Source organism: Pyrgilauda ruficollis, unplaced genomic scaffold (genome assembly GCF_017590135.1).
Source record: "Pyrgilauda ruficollis isolate IOZ18807 unplaced genomic scaffold, ASM1759013v1 scaffold199, whole genome shotgun sequence".
Taxonomy (NCBI): domain Eukaryota; kingdom Metazoa; phylum Chordata; class Aves; order Passeriformes; family Passeridae; genus Pyrgilauda; species Pyrgilauda ruficollis.
In genome coordinates, this window is record NW_024519095.1 from 461,256 (window position 1) to 474,485 (window position 13,230).

The 13,230-nt window shown below is 35.0% G+C and overlaps 1 protein-coding gene across 1 annotated transcript in view; it reads left to right on the forward strand.

Moving 5' to 3' along the window:
* The window catches only part of LOC121352843 (nipped-B-like protein), a gene marked incomplete at its 3' end in the record, with an annotated part of 140,477 nt that overhangs the window by 92,145 nt on the left and 35,102 nt on the right, over nt 1-13,230 (forward strand). Inside the window, 1 exon segment of the mRNA XM_041466124.1 lies at nt 11,945-12,127. Within this exon segment, the coding sequence (XP_041322058.1) occupies nt 11,945-12,127 (183 nt within the window).

The window sequence follows — 13,230 nt, forward strand, 5'->3', positions numbered from 1 at the left end:
AAATGTTTCTGAATTACTTTTTTCTTGTAGTCTGTATATGTGGTTATGTATGTAGAATGCTGTAGTAATGTGTAAAGGTTTTAGTGACTTTTGGTGTGATTCTAGTAGCTGTCACAGATGAGCAATGCATTGATTTTAACATCAGGTTTAAAATTTCTCTACAATGTTTTTCTGCATTTTTTTTTTCTGAAGTCATCATTTTCTTGCATTTCTTGCCCTTTGAAGTAACTTGGGACACGTTTTACAGGGAAAAATTGTTTAAATCTGATATGAGTCTTTTTGCAGTTGTATTCAGAATATAGTTCTTACAATGGTACTAGAAATAGGTTTCATGAAAAGAATAATGTAACTATTTTTATCTTACAAATCATGTTGTGAGTGTTCAGCAGGCAGATTTTGGAGAAAGTGTCCTTGAACTACAGATTTTTGATGTGTATATTTCGTTCTGTGGGTTTTTTTTCTGATAGCTTACTTCCTAGAGCACATTATGTTTATTAATCAGGTGAATTTCAGTGTTTGAAAAAATACGTATGTTATAAAATCTCTCTTTGTAAGGCAAAGTCTATTTGTCAACAGCTAACTGATGCAGATGTATTCATGCCACTGACATGGTGTCCTCAATCCAGTTGAAATAGTGTTCACAGTTTTACCTGGTGCCATTTTTAGTTATAAACTTTTTAATACACTAGGATCTGTAATTTTCATACATCTTCTTTTGGTTCATCCTATACTACTTAGTAGATTGTAGCAATTCTTTTCCAGTGTTGCCTTTTAGCATCATTATTCAACTTCTCACATGCCTCTTATGCCATGTAGCTTAGTATATTTTACTTTCTCTTATTTCATTACCCTTGTATCTCTTGTCCTTTCTTTTTTGCTTTCTCATCCATCCCTTCTCAAGAAAATGTCTTCTCCTGGATTTGTCATGTACAACATCATTGCTATAATTTCTCTGAAATGCAGTTTAAATTACGGTTGTTCAGCTAGTTCAAAACACCATTTAGATAGTTGTTCTGTCTTAAGGGGCTAATTCCCATTCATTACAAAACTCAATAAAATTGACTCACATTAAGTTACAATTAATTCTTTGCAAACTGAAAGTCCATACAACTTTTTGTATTGTTTTAGAAAATTTTAAATTTTAAAATCATGCCTTTATTTGCATTGAACTTCAAAAAGACAAGGTAATATTGTCACTAAATTGTATAGACATGTTTGAAATTTTATCAAGTTATGAATGGGAGGGATAGCCACAGTATTGAATCAATCCAAGAGTCTCTTTAGGCATTTACAAGGAAGGAGTAATTTTTCTCTCTCTCCCCATATCTTTGAGCATTTTTCTGAAAGATTCAGTATATCTCAGAAGAAAATCATGGGGGTTTTTTCATAGTATTTTTGTTACAGGGTCTTGTGGTGAAGTCTTGTGGCCAGTTTTGTCCAAGTCAGAATGAGCTGTGGCATTTTCTTTGTCTGATTTTAACATTTTGTCTTGGTTTTAATGCAAATGTATTTTGTTGTGGGATCTATGAAACCTTTCCCTTTAAGCTTTTGCCTGCAGTGAGCAGGTCATGTTTGTTGTCCTTTCTTTTCAGAGCTTCAGTGAACACCTTCTCTGCTGCTTTTTTAGAGCTATGCTGATCAGCTGTGTTGGGATGGGAGCTGTTAGCAGCTTCACGGTTACTGCATTCTGAACAAGACAAATTTTCCTTTGTTAAGTATAAGTAATGAGAGAAACTGTACAAGATGTCTGTAGGTTGTCTATCTGTACAAGATGTCTGAGTAGGTTTATACTATGTTTAAAGGATTGTCTTTGCAAAATAAGTGTCTTTTGGATCTTCCTATATCACCTAAGGAGTTTGTTGTTTTAAGGGAAAAAAAAAAGAAAAGAAATTCTGATCTGAATGCCATTCCTCCATTGTGTAGATTGTTGTGTGATTTAATTATCTTCACAACACAGAACTGAAGACATAAGGTTTTGTTGCTCACTACAAGTCTTCCTAAATATACTATGTTTCCTGCTGCTCTAATCTGAAATTTGAGTAAAGACTTGACATTTCTTTGAAGGTGCTCTTCATACATACTCTTTACAGGATCAGCTAAAAATCTTACTGCTTAATCGTCTTCATGTTGTTAAAACAGTGCTTCTGGATACTTCTGTGTTCTGTGCTTACGTGGTTTGTTTGGGGGTTTTGGTTTGTTTGTTTTTAATTCCAGGTGACTTTTTTGGAGTCTATAGTAACTCTGATTTGGTGTTTGTTTAACATGACAGTCTGTCGTTGGATTCTAGCACTGGATGAAATAGTTTCACTTGCAAAACAGCAATCAATTTTCTTCTAGTAGTGACAAGAAAGGGAGTATTTCAGGATGAAAAGCTGTATCCAGATTGTGTAGGCTCTGTTGAGTGAACTTGTTATGCCTCTCACTGATTTCTAGTTAGTGTAGCCAAAATACTTAAAGATGCTTAAGGTTAAAGATGAAAACTGTGGGCAGAAAGGAAGTACCAGTTCTAAACCTTGTTTGAATCCTACATGTACAGGAATTCTGTAAGGGCAAAATTGGATTATGGATGTTAGCACATCAAATTTTAGAGTTCACACAAATTTGTTTCCAAAATAACAATTTCTTAATGCTGAGACAGAAACCCCTAAATCAGAGGGGCCACAAGGAAGTAACTGGAGTAAAAACATACTATCTTGGGAAAGGAAAAGTTTGAAACTCAGCTTGGTTCCCCTATATTGTGCTTTTGTAAAGGTTAACATTGTGAAAATCCTCAGTTCCATATATCTTGAATTTGAAATTCCTCTCTTGAAGTTCCTGATAGTGACTGCATTTCCATGTGTCAAGGCCAGAGTAATAACCTGCTGACCATCTTGCATATGGAGGTAGCACCAGGTGGATCTGTAGAAAATGATGCTGCATTTCAGAGGAAAAAAATACTGTATTTCAGCATTTACAGCAGAAAATTTATAATGATTTTTCTTGGCTCAAATGTTTAAACCTTCTTCAAACTAACATTCAATTGTAATTATGGAAAAACAGCTGTGACTTTTCATAAGAGTTCCACAGTCTTCCATTTTTTTTCTCTTTTCTGATATATTAATGACTACCTCCTCTCATCATGACTAGACTGGAAGAGCGACTGGCTCACCCTAGTGCCATTAGAGGTATTTCAAGATACTTGTTGGGTTTGCAGAGGATCCACTTTAATATGCACTTTGTTCATTGAGCCCTGATTATTGGGGTTTTTTTCCTGGATTAAAAGGTTCACATTTTGAAGAATATTCCAAGCATTGTTTAGTTAAAAGTCTAAATTATATATAACTTGCTGAAGTCTAAGAAGATCTGATTTCTCCAACATGCTTTGGGCTGGAATGGTTTTGCTCCTACTTGCAGGGAATTTTAAGGCGTGATGTGTCTGCCCCATTCCAGAAGGTAGCTGGGATTTGTGTGGGCATTGTACATACTCTCTGGGGCCTTCATTTTTGGTGCTGGCTTTTCAGAAGTAGATGTTGGATAAGCTGGTATTGGTACATAGCAGGAATCAGCCACTGCACACTGGAGTAATTCCTTGTGTTGATCTGTTACTGGTAATAGAGGTGACATTTTCAGCACAGAGCCTTGCTTGGTGGCTGCTTTTCTGCTATTTGTTTCCTACTTTAGGCTTTGCTACTAAGATAAATATTTTGATTCTTGCTTCTACAGTATTTTTCTGGATAGGAAGAGTGAAGTTCACGTATGTCACATCAAATTCTTAGCAGCAACAATGAATTTGACCCAGCCCATCAATTTCATTATACTGTGATTCATCCAAAATATGATGCTTTGTCTGTTTGCAAATTTAGGAGTGAATTGTTTAATTAGTTGATTTTTGAAAAATTACTTTGGCAAATGTAAGCGATTCATGTTTATTATGTAATTTGTCAGAACAATTTCTTGAAAGTCCAAAACAGCTCTTGGTTCATGGACATAGAAGCTTGATTGAGTCCTCCTGCTTCTGGGAATAGCTAAGGCTATTTTGAGTAAATAATTTTTGCAGCAGTGCATTGCAATGTGTAAGTGTGGCCCAGCAATTTGTCTGATGTCAATTACAGTATGCAATGCAGACTTGTTCATGTGTCTATGGATCTAAAGGTGGATATTGATCTTGGCTTATGTGCTGGGATATGTGCTTGACATTTTTGGCTTGAATTTTTTTCTAGTCAAAGGATAAATTTGACTCAATACAAATGCCAAAAAGCTTCATATTTGCTTCTGGAGAATTAACTTTTCTGTTGCTCAATGCTGAAAGCTGTTCTAGGTGACTCTTTTCACGTAGGAAAATTTAAATCCAATATTTAAAATCTGGACTTTATTTTTTGCTCTGTGGGAATACTACCAGCAAACAGAAAAGAAGAGTATGAAACCTTTTTTTGTCTTTCAAATTACTGAACTGTTGTTTTCATTGAATAACTTTTCTTTAAATATACATTCTGTTTAATTATCTTCTGAGCTTTTTCCTGTACTATTTTATATTTAAAGCTAAAACATCAGCAATCTTTTGTTGTTGTTCCTTAAGTAATTGTTATCTTGAAGAAGCAAAACTAGTAGCTTCATGCAATATTTTCAGTGATAAGGACTGAGAATATTTCTATGCAATAGTAAGAAAAATAAGCAAGTGTTCTTGATGTGCTTATAAGTCACAGATAAGATGTAAAATAGTGGTTTTTGTTTGCTTATTCTCTGCAGAGGTTTTAGTTGTATTATATTCCTTAAATAGAAGTTTTTGTTTTATAAGAAGAGAAATTCTGAGGAATAATCTGATTTTATTTAATTAAGGTCTTTTGTCTCAGGTTCAGTAAGCAATCAGAATACATGGCTGGAAAAATACATTAGTTATAAATTTCAGATCCCAAACATTAATCATTATAGGATCAACAAATGGCTTGGGTTAGAAATTATCTTAAAGATCATCTAATTTCAACCCCCTGCCATGGGCAGGGACATCTCCCACTGGATCAGGTTTCTCAGAACCCCATCCAGAGTGGCCTTGAACATTGCCAGGGATGGGGTACCTGCAACCTTTCTGGGCTATTTGTTCCAGTACCTCACCACCCTCTCAGTAAAGAACTTCTTTCCACCATCTAAATTAAGTCTCTCCTGTTTTGTTTTAAAATCGTTCCCCCCGTCTTATTGCTATCTGCCAATAAAAGCCACCCCCCCTCTTTTTTTGTAAGCCCCTTTTGAGTACTGAAAGGAATTTTAATAGAAGTATATCGACAGATAATTGCATGCTGGGTTTTGCAACTGTACAAAATACCTTAACTTCTTAAAACAATAAATTGAGTTGGCCTAAATTTCAATGCGTATGTTCAAAAGCAATGACAGCAAAATTCAAAAGCACCCCCCCAACACTAATTCAGAAAAGCAAGGGAGTTTGTACAGCATTATATTTATTGCAATTGCCAACCGTGCTTCTTTTTTTCTGAGTACTGATTTGTTTTTTGTACAGCATCTTCAAAAGCTAGGCTGCTCTAGCTTCCTTTTTATCAATTTCTATACAGACAAAAAGTTAGCAATAAGGCCAGCAGTAAGTTCCTGCAGCAATCATATAGCTTGAGATCATTGATGCCAATGTAAATGTGAGTTCTCTTGGCATCTTAGGAGAGTGTGTGTTGGATGTATCCCCTGCTCTCTGCCTAGGTATTTCAGAATTCCCTTTTGAAATATCTTCCCTCATTCTAAAAATTTTATTTCTTCTCTGAGCATTTTGTACTATTGTAAAATTCTTTTCAAATCTATTTTTCTTAGTTGTGGTTAATGGTGACCTCTGTTGTGTTATGGAATTATTCTGTTGCCATGTCCAGATCCTTCTCTGACCAGCCTGTCTGGGTCCCATCTTTCAAGGCCAGAGCTAAGGACTGGAGTAAAAGCAGGGAGTCTGAAACTCCTTTTTTTTTAGGCTGGGAGCCTTTCCTTTGTGCTACTGTTGGGACAGATGAGGAAGAATTGTTTTTAAAAATACGTTAGAGCAGGTTCCATGAAATGTAGGACATACTTCTCCCAAACATTACCTTTCTCCATCCTGCTTAACTGATTGAAGCAGAGAATTCCTGTGTGTGCAGCCCCTTGGGTGGTGGTGAGGGCATCTCAGTCTCCACCCTTTTTCTGGCATGAATGTATGTGAGGTGAGCTCTGGAGTTATCCCTATATATGTAGTCAAAAGATGAGGGTAAGGCACTCAATAGAGGGTTGTTTCCTTTTGGATACATTCTGTAGGAGGTAGCTGTATACCCTTCCGTAAGCTTTACAGCAGTGAGGGGGAGAGAGGAGAGGAAAGAGTGTAAATGTCCTACTCAGTTTGTTTTCACCAGTGTTCATTTGATTATGTGTTTTTCAGCTGATAATAGGGTATTGAGATAAAAGTGCAACTTCCATCATATAAGCAGATATGTCCTCCTCAAAACTTAAATTCAGCTATAAAAATTGCTGGGATTTCCCTGTGTTTCTCCTTCTGTTCCTGAATCTGTTCAGGGCACAAAATTATTTTGACAAGTGTGAAGCTGGTGGGCAGCAGACTTATCAACAGGAGCTCACTGCACCATATAAAGAACACACTGGAGCATTTTAAGGGAGAACCTGGTGGAAATTATATAATTAAATATGCACACTTGAGAAAGAATCAAAGATTTTTCAGCTTTAACCAGCAACGTCTTTGTGGGTTTATAGGCACTCATGTGGCTGTTTGCATTCCAGTACATAAATGCTATGCTGTAACAATAGTTAGCTATTTTAGAAAGATGTTTATTTTCTAAACAGCTTATAACAGGGGGAAGTATTTCTGTCCTTTTTTTTTTTTCTTTTAGTTCCTTATCTAAAACACAACTTTATCTGCTGACAAATTGCTGTAGATTTAACCTTTGAGTCTCTGCTTTTGTAGCTACAGTAACCTGGCTGTTTAACAAGATAGCAGCACTCTTCTTATAGAATAAGGATATTTTATTTCATTTAGCACAGGTTTCAAAGTTGGTTGAGCTAATCCAGAAAGAAACTGCTTTCCTTCCTGCATGTATATGCCTAACATAAGACGAAAGTAAGAATGTAAGCTTCTATTAGCAAAGGGAGGAATATCCTTTATCAAATACTCAGAGAGGATATTTAAGGAAGGTTAGCTTAGTCTCTGTGAAGTAATAACAAGACTGGATATATTAGTCATGAGCAAAATAAGAAAGGTCCAGTAGCACATAATGTCTTTTCTAACAAAAGAGGAGCAAGAAAAGGGCAGAATTGAGCTGGAGTCAGTAGGGGTTTTTTTAATGTCCAAATGAAGTTGAGTGACAGTTCTCTAGTATAGAAATTCAGTGGTCAGACTTCAATTTCTAAACTCTAAGAAATCGGAAGATTCATATCCTCACCCCAAACAGGTGGCGTTATTCCCTTCTCAGACCCTTGTGTGTTCTTTCATGTGTATTCATAGTTGGAAAAGGTGCATTTTAAAATCAAGATACAGAGAGAGATTACAAATATGAATTTTCTTTAACTGCAGTTTTGCTTATTGCAGACAGCACACAGAAACAGAAATATATTGAATATTTATAGAATAATATGGAATATTTATGTTTCCACTGTATTAACTGTCTCATAGCTATGAAAGTAGCAATTCAGAGGTTAGATTTCCAAGTGTATTTTAATCTTGGTGGCTTACAGTTCACAGGAAATTGTACCAAGATCTGATCTAAACCATGCAGTTGTCTTCCATAGTTTGGAAAGCAAAGATAAATCATTCAAGAGAAAATAAGAGTTTATTCATATTGGTTTGGATTTCATGACAGGAACAGCCTCTCTTATCCTGGAAAGCTCACCTAACCATCAGTAAGAATCATCCTCTTTTCCATAGGTGCTTGTTTGAAGCTGTTACATCAAGCCAGGTGAAACTAATATGAACACAGATCGTTAAGTCAAAAGATAATTGTGCTGTCCGTATTGAATGGACCCAGCAAAAGTCCATAAGGATAATACCTTTTTTTAATGTTTAACCTCTCTTGAAGAATGATCTGCCAGGATCAGTAAGATCTACTTGACTTGCAAAGTCAACACGAAGTGATAATGGATCCTCCTAAAGATAACATGTGCATGAATGTTAGCTCAAGCTGTTTTACAGGGTTGAAACTGCAAAACACAATACTGAACCGTGAATCAGATCTGTTCTTTTCCATTCGTTTTTTAAGCCATATGTGGAGAAGGGAAATACTACATCCTCTACATATTTATAGAAATTTTTCTACTATACACAGTGAAACCCACTGAAAAGCTTCCCAGACTACAATGAGACCAGGCTTACAGATGAATCAATTTCTCACTGACATTCTCTGATTGATTTTCAACTGTGTTATATTTTGTAAAGAAATGCTTGGTGAGGAAACACATTGTCTTGAGGGTCAGTGGACATTGAGTAGTAGATGAAGATTCATTAACATCATTCCTTAGAAAATTTTTTATTATAGCAATCAAGCAAAACCAAGAATTTGTTCTTCTCTGGGAAGTAACTTGCATGTAGGTTGTGGACAGCATTGCATATGTTTGGAGAAGCCCTGTGGAAGTGACTGTTCATGTATGCAGTTATTTGAAATTAATTGTTCTTCTAGGTCTTCCCTTCAGTCTTACCAGTGTGGAGTTTGTTAGAATGCTCTTCCTGGCAGTAAGGAAAAGATTTTGTTATTATGGTACTTTTCTTCTGATTTTTGTTTGTTCATTTGTTTGTTCAGGTTTTGGGTTTTTTTGTTTTGGATGTTTGGTTGATTGGTAGGTTTATCTTGTTTGTTTGTGTTTTTCCCAGTTGTTTACTTTAATAGTTGCAGAATTTTTGAAATTATGTGTAAATGACATCTGAAGAATACACATGCCTATAGTCTCATTTGAGACGTGATATACACTGATCACATACATTGCAGAAAATGGAGTTTCCATTGGTGCTGACAGTCCTTCAGCAAGATATTGGGACATTCTATTAGATTATCAAGTAACTTTTTAGTAAAGTCACTTTCTTTTTACTATTTAAAAAGCCATGCATGCTAGAGCCAAATGTAACTGAATAAAGTGAAGACATGGAAGTAGGTGCTAGCAAAAAAATTTGAAAGTTGAAAGTGATTATACATAGATTTGTCCATTTTAAAGAGGTTTGTGTTACATATCCTATTAATTGTTTTATAAAGTTTTCCATAAACTGAAAAGGCATGTGTTTTATAACCTAATTCTTACTGCCATGTGACTGGATTCTTAGGTGAGCTGTATTCTTGTAAGTATTTCTTTACCACTCTGAACAAAAAAAAAAAATAGTGCCTACATTATAAAATAGGAGGTATTAAAGAAGAAATGTAGTAAGGTATTTCTAGTGACTTTTGAGCTGCCCTGACTCAAGATAGCGTAATTAATAGAGTAAAATAAATGTTAACAAGCTTCTGACTTGACCAAAAGAACAGAATGTCCCTGATTTTCTTCAGAAAGGTTGATAAGTCCTTCTCCATATATATTAGAATTGTACATATGTGTACAGTCATGCTTAACTCCTTTGTACAGCATAAGTGAAACTCCATAGATTTAGTTGTTACAATCCTCAGCAGCTAAGAAAACTTGGTATGTGGCACAGTTACTTCAGGGAGCATTGTGACAGAAAGAAAAACTTCAATGATAGCTTATAAAGAGTTTTATAATAATTCTATCTGTTCTCTTTTCTGGTGTTCTCTACTTGAATAAAAGAAACTTTACCTATTTCCTAATAAAAGAAAAATGGGTAAGCTTATACGGTAATCTGAAATATCTGTAACAGGAGAGAGTGCAGATTAAGCAGTAGTTGAATTTAGCACTGGAGAAATGGAAACTTGAAAATTTTGAGACAGAAATAAAATTAGTTTTATGAATATTTAAAGTAGTCAGTTTTTTTCACTTATGTCTAATGAATGCTGTGATTTTTTATTTATATTTAAAGAATGAGTACAAAATGAAAAGTCAGTGAGAAAAGAAAGCAAGAACAGATATTCCTATCTGAGACAATAGATTAGCCTGTGGGTTTGTTTGTTACTTGGGGATTTAATGCAACTTTAATTCATTTACTTGTAGCACTCTTTTACAATGTTTTTGTTTGGCCAGACTTATTGTAGACTTCATGCTATCTGTGTAGTCCTGGTGATTTTAATGAAATTGCCAACAGGCATAAACTTGAAAATACATGTTAGAGAGCCTGGATTTACAGCCCTCTATGAATTTCATTTGTATAAATTGTCTTAAAACTTGTATATGTAAATTTTTCTGCATTCTGGGGCTGGGTGTATGCTCCTCATACACTGTACAGGCATACAGAGTGTATGGGGGCACAGTGCTCAGATGCACAGCTCTGCAGCATCCAGCCTGGACCTGGCTGTCATCCAGTCAGCTGCTGGTACACACAGAGGAAATGGTCTGCCCATTCTGCCGTACTTCTACCTGTCTGAAGTCAAGTGCATAGCCCACAAAATTAATTGTTAACTGAGAAACATGGCCAACCACACCGTGAAATGCTTTTCACCATTTTCAAAAGCAATATTGATAATTTAGGTAGCTTTGGTACGTGTTGGTTGTATAAGGATGGCAACCTAACACAAATAGTTAATAAGCAAGCACAATGTGAAGGAAGCAGGGACAACTTAACTGTCACTTTATTTGTACATGTTTCACTATGTCCCTTCAAAAACCCCAGTATTTGAAGTTAAATTGTTTATTGAATGACTTGCAGAGTATATTTTGGTGGTGGAATCTCCTGGTAATACTCTTCTAATTCCAATTAAAGGTGTTTAAAGGGAGAAAGAAAAAATCCATCTTGCAATAAAAGTTAGGATAGTAACACAAAAATGGACATAAGTTTTAGAAAGTTAGTGTAGTGATGTAGTGAATGCATTTAAAAAGTGTATTATCATCCAGAAGATAGGGATTTTTGGATAAACGTGTGTGTAAAAGAATTTGGAGGTGGTGTCCTCTCTAAATAATATAGTATGCATTGGGAAGGAGAGAGAGGCACTTAGAGCAGAAATGTTTCTTCTATTGCTGGAAAAAAGATTAACGGTTTAGTCTGACAACCTGCAAATCTGTGTAGTAGGTTCTTCAATAAATAAAAATAAGATATCAAATAAACAAATCCCAAATAAATACTTTTGCATTGATTTGGTTTCCTGGTGTCCAGTTGGAAAAATTTTGCCTGCAAATTTCTTTCATTCTGACTGCACATGGGTTTAATTTTGGTTTCAAAGTTATAAGAATAATGTGATATTGTTTACCTATTTATTACTGTAGAAAAGAAATCTGATTTGTGGTTCAGCTAGCTGTTTGTCTGTATTCAATAAAAATGTTGTTTTGAAAAAAATCAAGCAACAATTTGCCAGTAGGAGGTAAGAAGAAATCTGAAGCAAAAGCTGAGTTGTCAATGATTTGGCCTGTATTTAGGGATATGACCCCACAAGTTTTGCCACAAGTTGTCTGTTCTTATTGGAAAAGGGACTATTACTGTCTTGGGTACACTAATTACTATGAATGATAGCAAACAGAAATGTTAATGAACCACTAAAAATCCATCATTTACTTACAACTGTTAGAAAACCTGATAAATTCAAAGGATGAACTGAAATAAGACTAAGCTTTGTGGAATAGAGCAAGGATATAATTCTGCAAAGGTAATTGAAAAGGTGATTCAAAGATAATTAATTTTTATGACTGAAAATATTTTATTGAAGGAAATGTGTATGCAATTTATTGTGTTATTATTTCTAATTGTAGTGTGGACTTTAAACAAGGGCTGTCAAATACATTTAGGTCTATCTAACTGTGATGTAACTGATTGCTAGTGATTATCCTGTGAGTGGTTCCTGAAACAGGATTGTAGTATTGGGCCCTCTTTTTTATCTTCAGGTTCACATTTGCTCTTCTTACTCTCCACTAATAGGTAGCATAGATCAGTCAGTGTTAAAGGAATTACCTCCTGATCTCCTGGCAGAAATTGAATCCACCATGCCACTTTGTGAACGTGTGAAAATGAACAAGCGTAAACGTAGCACAGTTAATGAGAAACCAAAATATGCTGAAATCAGTTCTGATGAAGACAATGACACTGAAGAAGCTTTTGAATGTAAGTAGTACATAATTCTATTCCTTAACGTGAAAAAAACTAATATTTTGTTTTTACAAAAAGATACACATCTTTTTTAAGTTGGCTACACTAAAACATACAGTCCCAAATTTGCTGTCCTGACAACTGCCTGGCCAAGAAGCCTTGTTTCTTTTTTAAAAGAAGTATTGCTTCATTGCAAATTTTCATCCAAGATGAAAAGCAGTGACTTGTTAAATTTATTTTCCTGGTTACTTTACTGGAACCTGCTGCCTAGATTTTTTTTTTTAATTTTTTTTTTTCTTTCATAAAACATATCTAAGTATTCAGATTGAGGAAAATATCCTCTAAAGAAGTACAGAATTTGCATACAAGGGTACGCGGAGAGAAATTTCACTAAATAAATTCTTGCATTATTCTTAGTTCTGTTGATAAGAAAAGTGGAAGATCCCCCCTTGAATTTTAGTTACATAATAAATTGAGAATCCTACTGCACAGAAGTTTCTTAAAACATTTCTCTTGTCATATTCCTTGAAAAATGGAAGTTATTCTTGATGAATTCTCAAAATACCATTTGCTGCTTCTACTGTTCTTGAATTAACGGTTTTCACAGGAAGAGAGGAAGCTTCTCTTTAGAGTTTGGCTGTGCAATTGAATAAAGTACCTAAGGAAAAAACAATTTATTTGCCTCTAAGTTAAGAAGGCATTTCCTATTTTTTAATAGAAGTATGGCTGGTTAGTTTCTATGGTTGTACAGTTAACCAGCACTGGAAATAAACTGTTAGAATGAAGTTAATCAGTTCAGTCTGAGCTATGTAGCCATGCAGGGCTGCAGGAGAAACCTGTCAGCCTGAGAAGCAATCTTGCTTATAATGATGTTTTCCCCAAGTTTTGGACCTTTTTTTGTAGAAATCTCTTAATGAACTTTCATAAACTATAATATTTTGTGGTTTAGTATTTCTTAAGGTCCAAAAGAGAAAGATTTGTTTGCTCTGCTTCTTAGTATGTTTCAAGTTTTCATCCAATATAAACACTTTGGTTTTGCACGTGAAAATTATAACACTGTTACCTTTGATCTGTATCAAGCTGAAAAGAATGTCCTTCTGTTTGTTTGTTTTCCCTTT